The sequence below is a fragment of the Salmo trutta genome, chromosome 34, assembly GCF_901001165.1.
Source record: "Salmo trutta chromosome 34, fSalTru1.1, whole genome shotgun sequence".
In the NCBI taxonomy this organism is placed as follows: domain Eukaryota; kingdom Metazoa; phylum Chordata; class Actinopteri; order Salmoniformes; family Salmonidae; genus Salmo; species Salmo trutta.
In genome coordinates, this window is record NC_042990.1 from 23,020,790 (window position 1) to 23,043,228 (window position 22,439).

General features: G+C 42.9%; 1 protein-coding gene across 1 annotated transcript in view; it reads left to right on the forward strand.

Moving 5' to 3' along the window:
- Positions 1-20,310, forward strand: part of LOC115173828 (ubiquitin-conjugating enzyme E2Q-like protein 1) — a 59,213-nt gene extending 38,903 nt beyond the window's left edge. Inside the window, exon 3 of the mRNA XM_029732267.1 lies at positions 19,608-20,310. Coding sequence (XP_029588127.1) covers positions 19,608-19,769 — 162 coding nt within the window. The 3' untranslated portion in view covers positions 19,770-20,310. The remainder of the gene's footprint in view (positions 1-19,607) is intronic.
- The last annotated feature ends 2,129 nt before the right edge of the window (positions 20,311-22,439 follow it).

Sequence of the window (22,439 nt, forward strand, 5' to 3'; positions counted from 1 at the left end):
GTAAATTCAGTGTCCTTCATAAGGCACCAGCTGCGACCGATGGGTGGGTTAGTCAGAAACTGGTTCAGTGCTCTCCGGAGTGCCAGGTAGCTACTTATGCTGTACTGCTCACCCTTCCCATTTCTATAAAATAGTTGGAGAAGGATGTTAAATTCTTCCTTACATGCTGACCAGACAGCTCATCCACGTGCGCCATCGGGCGCATGTTGATATTGTCCACCCACACCGGACCGATCAAGATATGCAGGTTGAAATATCAAAACGAACTCTGAACCAACTACATTAATTTGGGGATAGGTCAAAAAGCATTAAACATTTAATGGCAATTTAGCTAGCTAGCTTTCTGTTGCTAGCTCATTTGTCCTGGGATATAAACATTGGGTTGTTATTTTACCTGAAATGCACAAGGTCCTCTACTCAGACAATTAATCCACAGATAACAGGGTAAACCTAGTTCATTTCTAGTAATTTCTCCTCCTTCAAGCTTCTTCTTCTTCTTTGGGCTTTATATGGCGGTTGGCAACCAACTTTAAGGTGCATTACCACAACCAACTGGACTGGAGTGTGGACCTCAGTTCATCTTTCAATCACCCACGTGGGTATATGCTCCTAAAAACCAATGAGGAGATGGGAGAGGCAGGACTTGCAGCACATCAAGATTCACGAGTAAAACCAATAGAACCGCATTGACGCGCACGAGCAGTGTGGGTGCAATGATTGAATAATATGTGTGTACATTTATTTTGCAACTCGACGTGAGTGGTGTGGTCAGCATGTTACAACTTGGTTCTATGTGACGCCTGACGCTGCAAGTCCCGCGTCTCCCATCTCCTCATTGGTTTTTAGGAGCAAATACCCACATACCATCCCCTCAATGGTTTTTAGGAGCATATACCCACATGGGTGATTGAAAGATGAACTGAGGTCCACACTCCAGTCCAGGTTTCAATTCGTGTTTAGCTTTCTAAAGCAGCTCAAACAAAACATTTGTAAAAATGAACTATAGCCATTGAATTATACCGTGCAAATATACAATGCTTTATAGGGAAATAATGCACACTCTAGAATGCCCTTCAATCCAATCAGAAATGAGTATTCAACAATGCCATGGTATAAGGAATGAGAATGAATTATTTTTCTCACGAATTACGATCTTGTCTCATTGCTGCAACTCCCCAACGAGCTCGGGAGAGGTGAAGGTTGAGTCATGCATCCTCCGAAACATGATCCGCCAAACCGCGCTCTTAACATTGTTCACCAGACAACCGAAGTCAGCCTGCAGGCGCCTGACCTGCCACAAGGAGTCACTAGAGAGCGATGAGCCAAGTAAAGTCCCCCCAGCCAAACCCTCCCCTAAACCGGACGACGCTGGACCAATTGTGCTCCGCCCGATGGGACTCCCAGTCACAGCCGATTGTGACAGAACCTGGAATCACACCCGGGTCTGCAGTGACACCTCAAGCACTTCAATGCAGTGCTTTAGACCGCTGTGCCACTCGGGAGGCCCCATAGAATCACATTCTATTACACATTTGAAGATGGAATTTTACAGCCATTCTACAAAAAAGCCAAAGAGAGTGATAATAGCCATCACCATCTAAGTAGAGGTTATCTAGGAATGTTCAGTTAGATATTTCTTGACCACCACTACGGGCTCTTGGTGTATCTACATGTACAGCGCATTCGGGAAGTATTCAGACCCCTTGACTTTTTCCGCATTTTGTCAAGTTACAGCCTTATTCTAAAATTGATTATTTCGATTTTTCCCTCATTAATCTCCACACAATACCCCAGAATGACAAAGCAAAACAGGTTTTTAGAAATTTTTGCAAATGTATTAAAAATAAAAACCTGAAATATCAAGTAAGTATTCATAACCTTTACTCAGTACTTTGTTGCAGCACCTTTGGCAGTGATTACAGCCTTGAGTCTTCTTGGGTATGACGCTACAAGCTTGGCACACCTGCATTTGGGGAGTTTCACCCATTCTTCTCTGCAGATCCTCTCAAGCTCTGTCAGGTTGGATGGGGAGCGTTGCTGCACAGATATTTTCAGGTCTGTCCAGAGATTTTCGATCTGGTTCAAGTCCGGGCTCTGGCTGGGCCACTCAAGGACATTCAGAGACTTGTCTCGAAGCCACTCCTACGTTGTCTTGGCTGTGTGCTTAGGGTCATTGTCCTGTTGGAAGGTAACCTTGGCCAAATTCTGAGGTCCTGAATGCTCTGGAGCAGGTTTTCATCGCGGATCTCTCTGTACTTTATTCCGTTTGTCTTTCCCTTGATCCTGTCTAGTCTCCCAGTCCCTGCTGCTGAAAAACATCCCCACAGCATGATGCTGCCACCACCATGCTTCACTGTAGGAATGGTGCCAGGTTTCATCCAGACGTGTCACGTGACGCTTGGCATTCAGGCCAAAGAGTTCAATCTTTGTTTCATTAGACCAGAGAATCTTGTTTCTCATGGTCTGAGAGTCCTTTAGGTGCCTTTTGGCAAATTCCAAGCGGGTTGTCAAGTGCCTTTTACTGAGGAGTAGCTTCCGTCTGGCCACTCTACCATAACGTCCTGATTGGTGGAGTTCTGCAGAGAAGGTTGTCCTTCTGGAATGTTCTCCCATCTCCACAGAGGAACTCTGGAGTTCTGTCAGAGCTCCCCAGATCTGTGCCTCGACACAATCCTGTCTCGGAGCTCTATGGACAATTCCTTTGACCACATGGCTTGGTTTTTGCTCTGACATGCACTGTCACTGTGGAACCATATATAGACTGGTGTGTGCTTTCCCAAATCATGTCCAATCAATTGTATTTACCACAGGTAGACTCCAGTAAAGTTGTAGAAACATCTCAAGGATGATCAATGGAAACGATACACCTGAACTCAATTTCGAGCAAAGGGTCTGAATACTTATCTAAATGTGATATTTTCATTTCTATTTGTAATACATTTGCAAACATTTCTAAAAACCTGTTTTTGCTTTGTTATTATGGGATGTGTGTAGATTGATGAGGGGGGAAAAACTATTTAATCCATTTTAGAATAAGGCTGTAATGTAACAAAATGTGGAAAAAGGGAAGGGGTCAGAATACTTTCCGAATGCACTGTATGCATCTTCTGTGATACAGATGAATCCATAACACTTCAAATAGTCTTTGAGTAGTCTTCATTCTTGATTTTATACATTATTAATTCAGGCCCACAACCACCGCTGCTTTCTGTGGACATAATGTTAAATAATGAATGTTATCGCCCTCTTAATACATGAACATGTGGTGTGTGCGTAATTAATAATATATGAAGCACTGTATATAAATCCTACCGCAATGGGTTGTTGTTTGACTTGTCATCATCAACACAGCTTTACATATATTTGAATCATATCACGCCACATACTTACCATTCAAAATAAAATTAAATTGTATTTGTCAAATGTGCCGAATACAACAGGTGTAGAACTTACTGTGAAATGCTTACTTACAAGCCTTTAACCAACAATGTAGTTTTAAGAAAATAGAGATAAGAAAATATTTACAAAATAAAAAAGAAAGTAAAAAAATGAAAAAGTAACAATAAAATAACAATAATGAGGCTATATACAGGGGGTACCGAGTCAATGTGCGTGGGTACAGGTTAGTCGAGGTAATTTGTACATGTAGGTAGGGGTAAAGTGACTATGCATAGATAATAAACAGCAAGTAGCAGCATTGTAAAAACAAAGGTGGGGGATGCCAGTCCGGTGGCCATTTGATTAATTGTTCAGCAGTCCTATGGCTTGGGGATAAAAGCTATTAAGGAGCCTTTTGGACCTGGACTTGGCGCTCCGGTACCGCTTGCCGTGCGGTAGCAGAGAAAACAGTCTATGACTTGGGTGACTGGAGTCTTTGACAATTTTTTGGGCAGTTGATGTCGGAAGTTTACATACACTTAGGTTGAAGTCATTAAAACTTGTTTTTCAACCACTCCACAAATTTCTTGTTAACAACTATAGTTTTGGCAAGTCGGTTAGGACATCTACTTTGTGCATGACACAAGACATTTTTCCAACAATTGTTCACAGACAGATTATTTAACTTATAATTCACTGTATCACAATTCCAGTGGGTCAGAAGTTTACGTACACTAAGTTGACTGTGCCTTTAAACAGTTTGGAAAATTCCAGAAAATGATGTCATGGCTTTAAAAGCTTCTGATAGGCTAATTGACATAATTTGAGTCAATTGGAGGTGTACCTGTGGATGTATTTTAAGGCCTAACTTCAAACTCAGTGCCTCTTTGCTTGACATCATGGGAAAATCAAAAGAAATCAGCCAAGACCTCAGAAAAATAATGGTAGACCTCCACAAGTCTGGTTCATCCTTGGGAGCAATTTCCAAATGCCTGAAGTTACCACATTCATCTGTACAAACAATAGTACACAAGTATAAACACCATGGGACCATTCAGCCGTCATAACACTCAGGAAGGAGACGTGTTCTGTCTCCTAGAGATGAATGTACTTTGGTGCGAAAAGTGCAAATCAATCCCAGAACAACAGCAAAGGACCTTGTGAAGATGCTGGAGGAAACAGGTACAAAAGTATCTATATCCACAGTAAAACAAGTCCTATATCGACATAACCGGAAAGGCCGTTCAGCAAGGAAGAAGCCACTGCTCCAAAACAGCCATGAAAAAGCCAGACTACGGTTTGCAACTGCACATGGGGACAAAGATCGTACTTTTTGGAGAAATGTCTTCTGGTCTGATGAAACAAAAATAGAACTGTTTGCCATAATGACCATCGTTATGTGGAGGAAAAAGGGGGAGGCTTGCAAGCAGAAGAACACCATCCCAACCGTGAAGCACAGGGGTGGCAGCATCATATTGTGGGGGTGCTTTGCTGCAGGAGGGACTGATGCACTTCTCAAAATAGATGGCATCTTGAGGAAGGAAAATGTTGTAGCTATATTGAAGCAACATCTCAAGACATCAGTCAGGAAGTTAAAGCTTGGTCGCAAATGGGTCTTCCAAATGGACAATGACCCCAAGCATACTTCCAAAGTTGTGGCAAAATGGCTTAAGGACAACAAAGTCAAGGTATTGGAGTGGCCATCACAAAGCCCTGACCTCAAATCCTAGAAAACATTTGTGGGCAGAACTGAAAAAGCGTGTGCGAGCAAGGAGGCCTACAAATCTGACTCAGTTACACCAGCTCTGTCAGAAGGAATGGGCCAAAATTCACCCAACTTATTGTGGGAAGCTTGTGGAAGACTACCCGAAACATTTGACCCAAGTTAAACAATTTAAAGGCTATGCTACCAAATAATAATTGAGCGTATGTAAACTTCTGACCCACTGGGAATGTGATGAAAGAAATAAAAGCTGAAATAAATAATTCTCTCTACTATTATTCTGACATTTCACATTCTTAAAATGAAGTGGTGATCCTAACTGACATAAAACAGGGATTTCTTACTAGGATTAAATGTCAGGAATTGTGAAATACTGAGATTAAATATATTTGGTAAGGTGTATGTAAACTTCCGACTTCAACTGTAGGTTCTGGATGGCAGAAAGCTTGGCCCCAGTAAGGCGCTACCCTCTGTAGCCATGACAGGCGGTGATGCAACCAGTCAGGATGCTCTCGATGGTGCAGCTGTAGAACTTTTTGAGGATCTGGGGAAAAGGCATTGTGGTGTCCTCTTCACAACTTTCGTGGTGTGTTTGGACCATGATAGTTTGTTGGTGATGTGGTCACCAAGGAACTTGAAACTCTTGACCCACTCCACTACAGCCCCATCGATGTGAATGGCGTGTTTGGCCCTCCTTTTCCTGTAGTCCACAATCATCTCCTTAGTCTTGCTCACGTTGAGGGAGAGGTTGTTGTTCTGGCACCACACTGCCAGGTCACTAACCTCCTCCCTATAGGCTGTCTCATCGTTGTAGGTGATCAGGCCTACCAGCGTTGTGTCATCAGCAAACTTAATGATGGTGTTGGAGTTGTGCTTGGCCACGCAGTTGTGGGTGAACAGGGAGTCCACTCCATAGACTGTTCACATCTAGTGAAAGCCATAGGAACCTTGTGGGCACTGTGGTGTTGAACACTGAGCTGTAGTCAATGAACAGTATTCTCACATACAGTGGAAAGTATGTGAACCCTTTGGAATTATCTAGATTTCTGCATAAATTGGTCATCACATTTGATCTGATCTTCATCTACTGTAAGTCACAACAACAGACAAACACAGTCTGCTTAAACTAATAACACACAAATTGTATTTTTCTTGTCTATATTGAATACATAATTTAAACATTCACAGTGTAGGTTGAAAAAAGTATGTGAACCCCTAGGCTAACGGCTTCTCCAAAAGCTAATTGGAGTCAGGAGTCAGCTAACCTGGACAACAATCATTGAGACGAGATTGAGGATGTTGGTTGGAGCTGCCCTGCCCTATAAAAACCCCTCACAAAATGTGAGTTTGCTATTCACAAGAAGCATTGCCTGATGTGAACCATGCCTCGAACAAAAGAGATCTCAGAAGACCCAAGATTAAGAATTGTTGACTTGCATAAAGCTGGAAAGGGTTACAAATGTATCTCTAAAAGCCTTGATGTTCATCAGTCCACAGTAAGACAAAATGTCAATAAATGGAGAAAGTTCAGGACTGTTGCTACTCTCCCTAGGAATGGCCGTCCTGCAAAGACCACTGCAAGAGCACAGCGCAGAATACTCAATGAGGTTTTAAGAAGAATCCTAGTGTCAGCTAAAGACTTACAGAAATCTCTGGAACATGCTAACATCTCTGTTGACGAGTCTACGATAAATAAAACACTAAACAAGAATGGTGTTCATGGTAGGACACCACGGAAGAAGCCACTGCTGGCCACAAAAAAACATTGTGCACGTCTGAAGTTCACAAAAGAGCATCTGGATGTTCCCCAGTGCAACTGGCAAAATATTCTGTGGACAGATGAAAGTAAAGTTGAGTTGTTTGGAAGGAACACACAACACTGTGTGGGGAAAAAAAGGCACAGCACACCAACATCGGACAACTTGCTATCATCGACGGAAAAAGTAATTCCCAAGTTTATCAAGACATTTTGCAGGAGAATGTAATGCTATCTGTCCGCCAATTGAAGCTCAACAGAAGTTGGGTGATGCAACAGGACAACGACCCGAAACACAGAAGTAAATCAACAACAGAATGGCTTCAACAGAAGAAAATATGCCTTCTGGAATGGCCCAGTCAGAGTCCTGACCTCAACCCGATTGAGATGCTGTGGCATGACCTCAAGAGAGCGGTTCACACCTGACATCACCAGAATATTGCTGAACTGAAGCAGTTTTGTAAAGAGGAATGATCCAAAATTCCTCCTGACCGTTGTGCAGGTCTGATCCACAACTACAGAAAACGTTTGGTTGAGGTTATTGCTGCCAAAGAAGGTTCAACCAGTTGTTAAATCCAAGGGTTCACATACTTTTCCCACCCTGCATTGTGAAAGTTTACACGGCGTGTATAATAAAGACATGAAAACGTATAATTGTTTGTGTGTTGTTAGTTTAAGCAGACTGTGTTTGTCTATTTTTGTGACTTAGATGAAGATCAGATCACATTTTTTTACCAATTTATGCAGAAGTCCAGGTAATTCCAAAGGGTAAACATACTTTTTCTTGCCACTGTAGGTGTTCCTTTTGTCCAGGTGATAAAGGGCAGTGTGGAGTGCGATTGAGATTGCGTCATCTGTGGATCTGTTGAGAAAGTATGTGAATTGGAGTGAGTCTAGGGTTTCCGGGATGATGGTGTTGATGTGAGCATTGACCACCCTTTCGAAGCACTTCATGGCTACCGATGTGAGTGCTACTGGGCAGTAGTCATTTAGGCAGGTTACCTTCGCTTTCTTGGGCACAGGGACTATGGTGGTCTGCTTGAAACATGTAGGTATTGCAGGCTCGGTTAGGGAGAGGTTGAAAATGTCAGTGAAGTGACATCAGTTGGTCCACGCATGCTCTCAGTACACGTCCTGGCAATCTATTTGGCCCCACGGCCCTGTGAATGTTGACCTGTTTAAAGGTCATGCTCACATCAACTACAGAGAGCGGGATCATTTAGTCGTCCAGAACAGCTGGTGATCTCATGCATACTTCAGTGTTGCTTGCCTCGAAGCGAGCATAACAGGCATTTAGCCCGTCTGGTAGGATTGCGTCATTGGGCAGCTCGCGGCTGGATTTCCCTTTGTAGTCCGTAATAGTTTGCAAGCCCTGCCACATCCGATAAGCGACTGAGCTGGTGTAGTAGGATTCAATCTTAGTCCTGTATCGACGCTTTGCCTGTTTGATGGTTCGTCTGAGGTTATAGCGGGATTTCTTATAAGCTTCTGGATTAGTGTCCCGCTACTTGAAAGCGGCAGCTCAGTGTGGATGTTAATTGTAATGCATGGTTTCTGGTTGGGATATGCATGTACGGTCACTGTGGGGACGACATTGTCGATGCATTTACTGATGATGCCGGTGACTGAGGTGGTATACTCCTCAATGCTATTGGATGAATCCCAGAACATATTCCAGTCTGTGCTAGCAAAACAGTCCTGTAGTGTAGCATCCGCGTCATCTTGCCACTTCGTATTGAGCGAGTCACTGGTACTACCTGCTTTAGTTTTTGCTTGTAAGCAGGAATCAGGATATAATTTTTGTCCGATTTTCCAAATTGGAGGGCGTTGGACAGGTTTGTACGCGTCTCTGTATGTGGAGTAAAGGTGGTCTAGAGTTTTTTTCCCTCTGGTTGCACATGTGACATGCTGGTAGAAATGAAGTAAAACGGATTTAAGTTCGCCCGCATGAAAGTCCATGGCCACTAGGAGCGCCACTTCTGGATGAGTATTTTCTTATTTGCTTATGGCCTTATACAGCTCATTGAGTGCGGTCTTAGTGCCAGCGTCGGTTTGTGGTGGTAAATAGATAGCTATGAAAATATAGCTGAAAACTCTCTTGGCAGATAATGTGGTCTATAGCTTATCATGAGGTACTCTACCTCAGGCGAGCAATACCTCGAGACTACCTTATTATTAGACATCGCGCACCAGCTGTTATCGACAAATAGACACTCACCCCCACCCCTCGGATTACCGGATATAGCTGTTCTGTCCTGCCGATGCACGGAAAACCCAGCCAACTGTATATTTTCCGTGTCGTCGTTCAGCCACCACTCGGTGAAACATAAGATATTACAGTTTTTAATGTCTTGTTGGTAGGATAGTCTCGAACCCGAGCTCATCCAGTTTATTCTCCAGTGATTGCATGTTGGCTAATAGAACGGATAGTAGAGGCGGGTTACCCACTCGCGAACAAATTCTCACAAGGCACCCTGATCTGCGCCCCCTGTATTTCCTTCTTTCCTTGATGCAAATGACAGGGATTTGGCCCTTGTCCGGGAGCAACATTATATCATTTGCGTCAGACTCATTAAAGAAATGAGCCATACTTTTTATATGACTTCCATCAAAAATATAAACAAACTGCTGTATCCTTGTCTCCTTTCTTTTAATCTGGTACACACTTGACACATGCTGCCCTCCCTAGATTTTCCCTAATTATAGACACGCCTTCTTTGTGTGTATTTAATATGTATTTCGAGTTTGCAGTGACTTTTCATTTCCAAAACGTCTGCCATTTCACTTTGCATGATTTACCTTGGTTTGCTGTGTTGCTCTTACTAGTTTTCTTATTTGATTTAATGTAGACACCTCCCCTTTGGCTGGTGTTCTGTTGTGTTTATCACTGATTGATTAGTATAGCATCCATGATTGGCATTATCGATTGCACAGTCTGTTATCTGTTATCGGAAGTCGTTAGGTGATTTAGTTGTTCTATTTCTGTTGTATGTGAGATGCTACTCGTTTAGATAAACGTCAGCCTCAACTGAGAACAAGTGTTTGTTTGCTTCTTTTCAAACAGAACAGCTGTTCTCCTTTGAGACGGGAATTGGCCTCGGTCTGCCAACCTGGGCCTCATTGACCTAACAAGAACCTGCTTGGTTATAATAGAGCTTCTAACTCATTTCCGGACTGCTGCTGTAGGTGTAAGACTAGTGCCAAACTGCTGCTGCCGCCGTCACCCCAGCCACCAATGACCTTGCAGCCAGATGGGGACCTGAGTCGACCACACTCTCCTACCAGAGTCGACCACACTCTCCTTCTGTTCAGAATGTCTCCCTGCTCATGCATGTTTTACCATCCCCCCCCCCCCCCATAGACACTTGAAAATGGACGATGAGGAACGACTGGCAACCGACTACCGACGGGCAAATACTGGATGAGTGTTTGAGTAGAAGCACCACCATGAGTAGAAGCATGTACATTATCTTTGGGACTCAGTATTTGTGTGCAATGGTGTAACCAAAATTATTATTTTGAAGTAAACAAACTTCCTTAAACCTTGTCTGTGTGGTGGCCTGGGATCTAGAACCTGAACTTGACTCATGCACACACACATGCACCCCCTCTGAGTCTTGCTGCATCAATGCCAGAGCTAAAGGACTGGGAGTCACTATAAATATTTTATATGGCACAGTGCATGTGGGAAAAAATATATTTTTAGACACTTTTCTGAACGCTCTCAGATGCATGGATCGTAGTGTGTGTGTGTGTGTGTGGATTGGGGGGGTGTTCCATTGCATATGTGTGTATGCAGACTGCACTGGGGATCCTCAAGGTGATCTTCTCTCTAGACTCTCTATCCCTGAAGAATGGCTTGATTTATAATACCCTGTTTGCCTGAGGTGGGACTCCTAAATTGCATGTGAGCGGCTCAAACAGATCATCTTAACGGGACACATTGAGGGCAGACCCAGAGTCCCGCTGTGCAAAAACTGGTTGAATCAATATTGTGATGTGGAATCTGTGAAAAATACATTGCATTTGAAAAAAGTTATCAACTGTTTTGAAGGTGATATTTCAACCACAAGATTGTCATGGTAATCGCATTCCTAGTCGATGCCAAACATTTCTGTAAAAAAACAAGAGATTAGCCTTGCGTTCCAATTTTTTTTTTCCTTCATCTTGTAATGTTGGGGGTAGGTGCACCAGATTCAGCTGCACTGCGCGCCTACCCGGCACACAGTGCTCCTGGGGGAGCAAATCAAGTGCACTATAGGCCTACCACTGGCCAATCGGATGGCTCAGATTACTGTCTACAGTAATGTAGCAGACGTAAAACAAAGCTACTGCAAAGTTGAGACAGTTTAAAAAGTATAAAATCTATGACTAGACTGTCAACAAATACAACAGAGCTGCTGTTTTTGAGCTCTTAAGTTTACTCGGCACTGTCAACACTTTCTATTCAACACTTACATAAGTTATAAAATGCACTTGTGCTACAACCAGCACTGCAGCTGCAATGACTGATTAGGAAAATGTATCGATAGGCTTATTATTAGCGGCTTGGGTCTTTTTAATATCAAGGAATATTTCACTTTCTCTGGACATAGGCGCAGTGGTGTAAAGTACCCAATAGTCATACTTGCGTAAAAGTGAAAGTAAACCAGTAAAATACTACTTGAGTAAAAGTCTAAAAGTATTGGGTTTTAAATATACTTAAGTGTCAAAAGTAAATGTAATCGCTAAAATATACTTAAGTATCAAAAGTACAAGTGTAAATCATTTCAAATTCTTTGTCTTAAGCAAAGCAGACAGCCACATTTGCGTTTATTTTATTTACAGATAACCAGGGGCGCACTCAGACATCATTTACAAACGTAGCATGTGTTTAGTGAGTCCGCCAGATCAGAGGCAGGAGGGATGACCAGGGATGTTCTCTTGATAAGTATGTGATTTAAACCACATTTTCCTGCCCTATTAGCATTCAAAATGTAATGAGTACTTTTGGGTGTCAGGGAAAACGTATGGAGTAAAAAGTACATTATTTTCTTTAGGAATGTAGTGAAGTAAAAGTACAGATTCCCCCAAAAACTACTTAAGTAGGACTTTGTCAGAGTCAGCGGAGGAAAGGGATGATGAGGAGCGCACCCGGTCTGCTGCCCTTTCCCTCCACTGAGACTGACCATCAGATGCAGGCTCAATCAGCCCCCTAAAATAAAAGCCAATTTTTATTTGTTACCTCAGCTGTGCCTCACAAGTAATAGAACAACTGGTCTATTACCGGTGTGATCATATAGCCTACTTCAATTGTTGAAATATACTTTTTTTTAAATGATCTGAGATAAACAAGAATGCATTGGCAGGGCAATTCAGCCAATATGCTGTGGTGTTTTGGGCCTATAACTTACTGCACAAACCTCATTACTACAGTACTGTTTTTAATAGGTTAATGTTGCATAGGCATACATTTTTTAAATCATGTTAAAAAAAAACATCAATGGTAGATCTCGGCTTGTAATTTGACTCATAAAGTAATCTCGACTCAAAGGTTGGTGACCACTGATCTACAGCTACCCTGGTCTCCCATCCAGGGTTTTAACCAAGCCCAGCCCTGCTTAGGTATGATATTTGTCACTGATTATTACCAATGTGCTACCATGAGAATAGTTGAGATAGCAACAGTTAATCAATTAAGTTAAGTGGCAATCAAAGTTATTCCTAAGTCTAGGTTTAACAGAGCAAATCAAACTTGGCCATACTTTATCACTCATATCATCAATATTGCAAAGTTAAAGAATAGGGTCAAATCAACCTTTATTTTATACCCCTTTTCTTGTAATATCCAATTGCGATCTTGTCTCATTGCTGCAACGCCCCAAAAAGCTCTGGAGAGTCATGCATCCTCCGAAACATGACCTGCCAAACTACGCTTCTTAACACCCGTCTGCTTAACCCGGAAGCCAGCCGCACCAATGTGTCGGAGGAAACACTGTTCAACTAACGACCGAAGTCAGCCTGCAGGTGCCCGGCCCACCACAAGGAGTCACTAAAGCGCGATGAGCCAAGTAAAGCCCCCCCCCCCCCCCCGGCCAAAACCTCCACTAACCCGGACGACGCTGGGCCAATTGTGCACCACCCTATGGGACTCCCAGTCACGGCCGGTTGTGACACAGCCTGGGATCAAACCCGGGTCTGTAGTGACGCCTCAAACACTGCGATGCAGTGCCTTAGACCGCTGCACCACTTGGGAGACCAAAGCAACCTTTATTTGAAGCGCATTTAAAGTTTAATTTAGTCCTTTAACTTTGGTTTATGGGTGAAATGACATGAATCCAACATCAATTATATATTTTTATACAAACTGGAATTAAAGCCAGACTAAGTCAGTGGCACAGCATCATTGGACCCTCCACCTCCAAATCGATCCCGCTCCAGAGTACAGGCCTCGGTGTAACACTCATTCCATCGACGAGAAACGCGATTCCGACCATCACTCCGGGTGAGACAAAACCGTGACTCGTCAGTGAAGAGCACTTTTTGCCAGTCCTGTCTGGTCCAGCGACGGTGGGTTTGTGCCCATAGGCGACATTGTTGCCGGTGATGTCTGATGAGGACCTGCCTTACAACAGGCCTACAAGCCCTCAGTCCAGCCTCTCTCAGCCTATTGCGGACAGTCTGAGCACTGATGGAGAGATTGTGCGTTCCTGGTGTAACTCGGGCAGTTGTTGTTGCCATCCTGTACCTGTCCTGCAGGTGTGATGTTCAGATGTAACGATCCTGTGCAGGTGTTGTTACACGTGGTCTGCCACTGCGAGGACGATCAGCTGTCCATCCTGTCTCCCTGTAGCGCTGTCTTAGGCATCTCACAGTACGGACATTGCAATTTATTGCCCTGGCCACATCTGCAGTCCTCATGCCTCCTTGCAGAATGCCTAAGGCACGTTCATGCAGATGAGCAGGGACAATGGTTATCTTTCTTTTGGTGTTTTTCAGAGTCAGTAGAAAGGCCTCTTTAGTGTCCCAAGTTTCACAACTGTGACCTTAATTGCCTACTGTCTGTAAGCTGTTAGTGTCTTAACGACCATTACACAGGTGCATGTTCATTAATTTTTATGGTTCTTAAACAAGCATGAGAAACAGTGTTTATACCCTTTACAATGAAGAGCTGTGAAGTTATTTGGATTTTTACGAATTATCTTTGAAAGACAGGGTCCTGAAAAAGGGACGTTTCTTTTTTTGCTGAGTTTGTATACACTACCGTTCAAAAGTTTGGGGTCACTTATAAATGCCCTGTTTTTTAAACAAAAGCACATTTTGTTGTCCATTAAAATAACATCAACTTGATCAGAAATTCAGTGTAGACTTTGTTAATGTTGTAAATGACTATTGTAGCTGGAAACGGCAGATTTTTTATGGAATATCTACATAGACGTACAGAGGCCCATTATCAGCAACTATCACTCCTGTGTTCCAATGGCACGTTGTGTTAGCTAATCCAAGTTTGTCATTTTAAAAGGCAAATTGATCATTAGAAAACCCTTTTGCAATTATGTTAGCACAGCTGAAAACTGTTGTCCTGATTAAAGAAGCAATAAAACTGGCCTTCTTTAGACTAGTTGAGTATCTGGAGCATCAGCATTTGTGGGTTTGATTACAGGCTCAAAATGGCCAGAAACAAAGAACTTTCTTCTGAAACTCATCAGTCTATTGTTGTTCTGAGAAATGAAGGATATTCCATGTGTGAAATTGCCAAGAAACTGAAGATCTCGTACAACACTGTGTACTACTCCCTTCACAGAACAGAGCAAACTGGCTCTAACCAGAATAGAAAGAGGAGAGGGAGGCCCTGGTGCAGCAACTGAGCAAGAAGACAAGTACATTAGAGTGTCTAGTTTGAGAAACAGATGCCTCACAAGTCCTCAACTGGCAGCTTCATTAAATCGTACCCGTAAAACACCAGTCTCAACGTCAACAGTGAAAAGGCGACTCCGGGATGCTGGCCTTCTAGGCAGAGTTCCTCTGTCCAGTGTCTGTGTTCTTTTGCCCATCTTAATCTTTTCATTGGCCAGTCTCAGGTTTCAAGCATCTGGTGAGCAATACCTGGCTTTGAGTCAACATATTCTGACAGCAGTGACGAACTTAGGCCAACCAGAACACAGGAGGTAAAATGAAGTAAAGACAAACCTCCAGTGACAGTAATCACACATAAATAAACATCTCCAAAACAGTTGGATGAATGGTCAAAAATGTTGAAGCATCCACGAGACATGGGTATGAAGACACGGGACCATTTGAAGCGCTATAAGAAACTCTACAATCTACATCCTTATGATGGGTTACAGTTACTAGCCTTTGTTTTGAACAGCCGTGAACATGGTGTACTTGAAGAAAAGGTTTATAGAGCTGTGGGTGGTGAAGAGCAAGATGTGGCCGATGGATGGAGAGCCACACATGTTTACCTTAAGGGTCTGACCAATGCAACCACCATTTGCGGAGAGAACCAAATGTGTCCAAAAACCAAAAGAACCGTTTGTTGAATTTAAAGAAAGATTTAGAGCAGAGGTGGTTAGACACAGTGTGTTACCCGACATGGAAGATGAAGATGCCCCATTTTTGGAGGAATTGAGTGTAATCACCCATCAGCTGATGCAATCCACACATGATGGTTTGCGGAAAACTTTTGTTTCCACAAATAATGACTGGGAGAGACAAAACTACGGTGACATCGTTGACAGAATGTCACGACTGGACAGAGACATCAATCAACATAATAAACCAGCTGTTATCAGAGTTGTGCAGGTTCCAAGTGAAACCAACAACATTATTCGTTCAGCAGCAGAGAAACCTGGTGTATGTCATTATTGAGGGATTTCTGGTCACTGGCAACGAGACTGTTGTAAAAGAAAACGTGTCCTTATGAGGAATGGCCAGGAGAAGTAGGTTCCGTCTAAGTGAAAATGGAAGCAGGACAACAGCCCCAACAACATAAGGCTGATGCAGAAATGTAAGAAGCTCTCTCCGGCTCAGCAGCAGAGTTTGCTGGATGCCGTGGAGGTAAACTAATAGACTCCCTCTTTCACATCTCAGCTGGTGTACATATGAAATCGGATGGAATATATGTGAACATGATGTTTAACGTTGCAGTATATTTTTTAGTAGATACGGGTGCTGAAGTCACTGCATTGCCCATATCGTATGCAAAACATATACGTCCTCAGTACACGGGCAAGAAGATGAGAGCAACAGGAGTGGGGGAGGGGAAACAGATATGAAACAGACCAAACCATTATCAGTTTCTATTGGTCCAATGAAGATTGATGCAGGGGTGTGGATAGGCTCCTTTGAACAACCTATTTTAGGCCCTGATGTTATAATGCAACTTGACTCTACACTGAACATATCTGAAGGGAAGTTGATGTGGAAAATTAGACAACTGCAGGGATCTACAGTTCAGAACCATCCTATTTGGACTACGAAGAAAAATGAGTGTGGAACTTTGGATATGGAACCAGTGTGCTTGACAGATGTTGCTCTACCTTGCACAAAACAATATCCCATTAGCAAGGAAGCTATGGCCGCTACTAAAGTAGTGATTAAAGATCTATGGGACATGGGTACAGTTGAAAAGACACATTCTGCCTCGAATAGTAGGGCCAGTGAAAAAAATCAAGTGGTGACTGGCGAGTGACACTGGACTACAGCAATGCAAATGAAGCCATCTCCAAGCTCACTCCACTGGTGGCTGACACTTCAACCATTTTCTCCTCATTGTCACCTGCTCACTCTGTGTTCTCAGTCATTGATATGGCTAATGGGTTCTGGTCGGTACCCTTACATCCAGAGGTCCATCCATGGCTTGTTTTTTCTGTGGATGGTCAACAGTATCAGTGGACTAGGAATACGATGGGCCTTCATAATAGTCCTTCCATTTACCATCAGGCATTGCAGAGACATCTCCAAGATCTTCCTCCGATGTCATCTGTTGTCATACAATATGTTGATGATATATTGTTGGCATCAGAAGATGAGGAAACACATGCTAAGGATCTAAAATCACTGTTAGACCACTTGCATGGCAAAGGCCATAAAGCTAGCCCTAAGAAAACCTGTGATTGCATGTGTCAGAGCTGATTTGGACATATTTGTATAAAAGACAGAACATACAGAGCTCCATGTACGTTTGTGTAATATATTGAATATGAATGTATATGATGAAATATTAGGTACGTACCTTTATGATTTATATTTAACTGATTAAGATATATTCATTTGTTGTTAGTTTAACTTGGTCCCCCCCTGTTGTGCAACTACAACAGATGCTGGGTGGACTCCTTCACCGAAATTGCACAACCCCTTAACGACCTCCTCAAGGGAAACCCTGATTCAAAAGACTCTGTAGCCTTCACGGAAGAACAGAAAGAGGTTTTTGGCAAGCTCAAACTAGCTCTGTCATCAGTGCCGGCTTTGGGCATTCCGGACTCAGGGCAACCAACCGTTCACCATCTTTGTGGCTGAAAAAGATGGCTACATGTCCTCAGTACTGACACAAGACCATGGTGATTGTCAGAAACCTGTAGGCTACTATTCGAAGAAACTGGATGATATGACGTTGGGATGGGGACCCTGTCTCAGAGGTATGCAGGCTACTTACGTCGCTGTGTTGATGGTGGCATCGCTTGTTCTCGACCAACATCTTACCATCAAGTGTCCACATGCTGTTCATATTCTTTTGACAATGAATCGAGCTGCACAGGTCACAGCTGCTCGTTGGAACAAATGGTCAATGATGTTGGAGGCTGCTAACATCATCATACAACGTGGCACACCATGTAATCCAGCTACTCTGATGCTTCCTCCAGATACCACATTACTTGAACAACTGTTGTGGGTTGGTTTTGGATCAGCTCACTGATGGGTTTACTAAGAGTCATCCATTGGAAAACCCTGAGTTTATCTTATACACAGACGGTTTAAGCATTGTGGAGGGGGGTGTGAGGAAGGCAGGCTGGGCAGTTACTACAATGGACAATGTGATAGTGACAGGCACGTTACCGGCAGGAATATCAGCACAGGTGGCGGAATTGGTGGCTTTGACAGAAGCATGTAAACAGGCTGAAGGAAAAACAGCTAATATCTACACAGACTCAAGGTATGCTTTCGGCGTTACCCATTATTTTGGAAAAAATATGGAAAAACAGAGGATACATCACTGGGAGCTCCTGTGAAGAATGGACCAGAGGTCATGGCTCTACTGAACACTCTCCAGTTACCTGGACAAGTTGCGATTTTGAAAATGAAAGCACATGGAAAAATCTTTACAGAGGAGAGTGAAGGTAATGATCTGGCTGACAGAGCTGCCAAGGCGGCTGCCTCTGTCACCTAAGCTGATTAGGAAATACACCTTGGATACATTGCAACACATTAGAGACATGCAAAGCAGTGCACCAAAAGATGAAGTGTGGGAATGAATGGCTGCAGGATGCAAACTCAATCAAGAAGGTGTGTGGAAATACAACCTGAGATGTGTAGCGCCAAATGCACTCTTACCCTACTTGGTGACACAGATCCACTCTTTGGGACACATTGGTGTGGACAAGATAGTTTATCGTTTTGTGGGGAAATGGTGGAATCCTGGTGTGCAGAAAGAGGCTGAGGCTGTTGTGGCGAATTGCAACATTTGTATGGAAAACAACACCAAGGGACGAGTGAAAGTACAGACACGACGAGCGCCTGCCCCACCAGGACCCTTCAGACATCTACAGCTTGATTACATCACGCTGCCCAAATGTAAGAGACAGGAAGATTTGCTGATCGTTGTTGATCGTTTCTCGCGATGGGTTGAAGCCTACACTACTAAGAAAGGAACCGCACAACACACAGCTAAAATACTGATTTGAGAAATAATTTCCCGATGGGGATTTCAGGAACAATTAGATTTCAACCAAAGGCACTCATTTCACAGAAAAAGTGTGTCAGGACGTAGACTGGCAACTACACTGCCCTTACCATCCTCGATCGAGTGGGCAGGTAGAAAGCACAAAACAAGTTTTGAAAGAGAGAATTTCAAAGATGCATTAAAGAAGGGATAGCATGGACGGATGCATTGCCTAAGGTATTATGTATTATACGGGCAACACATAACAAAACCACAGGGTTTAGTCCTTTTCAGGTCGTCACAGGTCGACCAATGCCACTACCAGGCATGTTAGATTTGAGAAAAGCAGACGTTCACTTTTTGAGTGACACAATGCTTAACTATTGCATACAACTCTCTAATGCGTTAGGGGAAGCAGACAGACAAGTAAAAAAGGCGTGGGAAATAACTCCTGAGGGGGGACAGGACATAGTACCAGGACAGTGGGTGATGGTAAAAAAAATATATATAACAGAGACATTAGGACCAAGTGGGAAGGTCCTTATCAAGTTTTGCTCATAACGAGGTCAGCAGTAAAAGTCCAGGGAAAATCACGATGGATACATGTCACAAGGTTGTCCATTTCGATGACAAAGCGGATCCTGGAGAATAAAGAACTGATTGATTAGCAATCGGGGGCCAATCTCAGGTGAAGAAGCATGGTAAGATGATCAGAACCTGATAAGCTTCTATGTTGTACACCGCAGTCGTCATATTAGGGATATCTAGGTGAAATGTCCAACGTCTTCCTGAAAATTGGGACATGCTTACTTGTGGAAATCTATGTGAAATATCAAATTCTCTTGAAACCAGGACATGTTACTTTCACTTTTTTGTTTCCTTCGTTACAGGTTATGATAAGCTATCGTCTGAAAGTGAAGCAATATGCCTTGACCGAAGGACTGTACCTGAAACGATACAAGATCACCGGTAAAGTGTTCATTAGAGACGTCCTTATCAACCAGTGGAACGGAAGAAGAATTCCTCACTACCGGCAGACTGTCAGAACATAATCTCTAATAGTTGTCTATGTGGGACTGATACCAATAGGACAATTGAATATTATTGTCTTGCAGACAATAATTTTTGGTGAGTTTCCTCCTAATACAGGATGAGGTAGGAATCATAAGGGACATCATCATTACACCGGTTAATACTTATTTTCTGTAACTTTCTTTGAAATCTATTTCTTATTGTAACAGCAAGTAAAATACGCCCTTTGTGTTTGATAGAAATGCAAGGTGTTTAATGTGAATGATTTATGCTTACTGCTAATGTCTTTTTATACTGTATTATTTCATGTTTTCTAAAAATACATTTTAAGTATATTTATTTTTAAATGGTCTAGGGAGGAGTGTAAGAATATTTAGAAGATAAATACACAACGCAGAGGACTAGAGGACTAAAGGTCAAGAGGACTAAAAGTCATTAGTGTACTAAAGGTCAAGAGGGAATTAACAATCAATGGAAAGTGTTTTTCGGTAATAGGGAATTAATGATCAATGGGTCAGAGACATGGGAGGAACAACCACAGGCTAGGGTTGGGTTATAAACTACATCCTGTCTCTTTGTTCTGTGGAGAGAATCACTGAGGACAGGGGAGAATGAACATCTACCTCCCAACATCTATGATTTGTCCTCTTTGAATAAACCTATTTTTCTCCCTCTGATTTGCCTTGGTCTGTGTTATTGAAGAGTAACATCAACTGCTAACAAACTCAACCAAAAATAAAATTTAAAGAATGGGAATAAGCTAATGGCTCAGATGGAACTATCCAAGCAGTATTTACATTTCCTTTAAATGTTGATATTTGGTTGCGTTGTCAACCAAACACAATTCAATATTACTTTTGAAATACAGTAAATAGCCTAAAGTTAAGGCTATCTTACAAACTAATGTAATGTTCAACCTTAAAATGAGTAACACATCCATGTCAACATTTTGTAGGTTACTGTCACTATACATTTTTTCTTATATAATGCGTGCATGTTCAAGATAGCCTGCTTAGGTCATTGCGGGTCTGTGGAGATTTACAATTGCTGTAATAATCGCTGCAGAAACTCGAACGGCATTGATCACTTGCACTATGTACTTTTAGTCTAATCTCAACTGCAATCCAGGTCTCTCTCTGCTCTCTTGCTTCGCTCTCTCTCTGTGTCTGTGTTGGTCTCTGTGTCTGTCTCTCTCTGTGTTAACTCCTGCATTTTTAAACAGGCCTGCAGGTAATCGGGTCAGTGTCCAGAATGCACGCACAAACACATAGGCCTGGATGATCATTTCTGGACCTCTAACCTTCTTCTACCTTGATATGACCTTGCTTTCAATCTAACAGCTGTTAGCTAGAGGCAAGATGGCAGCACACTGCTACAACTGCAAATAAACGGCATGCAACGAGACAGCGCTAAAACCATGGCAACCAACTGGGGCTGTTATTTTAAAACAGAGGAATTCATTCCCATTCTTCTATACTCTTCTCCTCATCCTCTCTTCCTCCTGTCCAGATAATTGCAGCCTGCTCTCACTGCGAATGAAAAACAGCAGTGCCACAGAGTCATCGCTGTGTGTTTACCTGAGTGACACATAGGGAAAGGCAAGGGGGGAAGAAACAGCAGAAACAGAGAGAGACGGAGTGAGGGAGGAAATACAGTGAAAGAGAAAAAGGTGATATGCACACTCCGTCTCTCTTCCTCCATTCTGTTTTGTCTCTGTTACTAGGCAACACCTGCAGGCATGAGCTAAATAAAGCCTTGCACCAGCCACTCACCCCCTCCCTCTTCAACCCCCTTTTCTATCTCCATCCTTCATCTCTCTCCCTCACCGCCTCTCTCGCTCCCAGTATTCATCCCTCTCTCACCACCATAATCTCTAACCCCATCTTATTCTCCCTCGCCCCTTCCCTCCATCCTTTTCTCGCCCCTCCTCAGCTTCAAATTGTCCCTGAGCAAAAAGCAGAGGATATCCACAGCAAGGCCTTGAACCTTCAGAGCTACCTTGGCAGTTTGTGTTTGTCTTTGTCATGTTCTACCATGAATGCAGAACACATTTTCCTTGACAGCTTCTTTTCTCTCTGACCGTGATTTCTGAAGAACGACTATTAGATAGAGGGAAAACGACAGTAGAGAGAAGAGTAAGGAGGTAAACCCTGTGGACCCTGCTAGCTGAATCTCTACAGGAAATAAACCCCATCACCTTGGAGACTAGTCAGCAACAGGAACCAGATATTGTTAACAATGGTCTGTGACTTTCCCAATGACATTCTAGAACATTTATACTGAACTAAAATATAAATGCAACAATTTCAAAGACTTTACTGAGTTACAGTTCATATAAGAAAATCAGTCAATTGAAAGGAATTCATTAGGCCCGAATCTATGGATTTCACATGACTGGGGATACAGATATGCATCTGTTGGGTCACAGATATATTTAAAAAAGGCAGGGGAGTGGATCAGAAATCCAGTCAGTATCTGGTGTGACCATTTGCCTCATGCAGCATGACATCTCCTTCGTATAGTGTTGATCATGCTGTTTATTGTGGCACGTGGAATGTTGTCCCACTCCTCTTCAATGGCTGTGTGAAGTTGCTGGATATTGGCGGGAACGTGTACATCGATCCAGAACATCCCAAACATGCTCAATAGGTGACATATCTGGTGATTATGCATGCCATGGAGGAACTAGG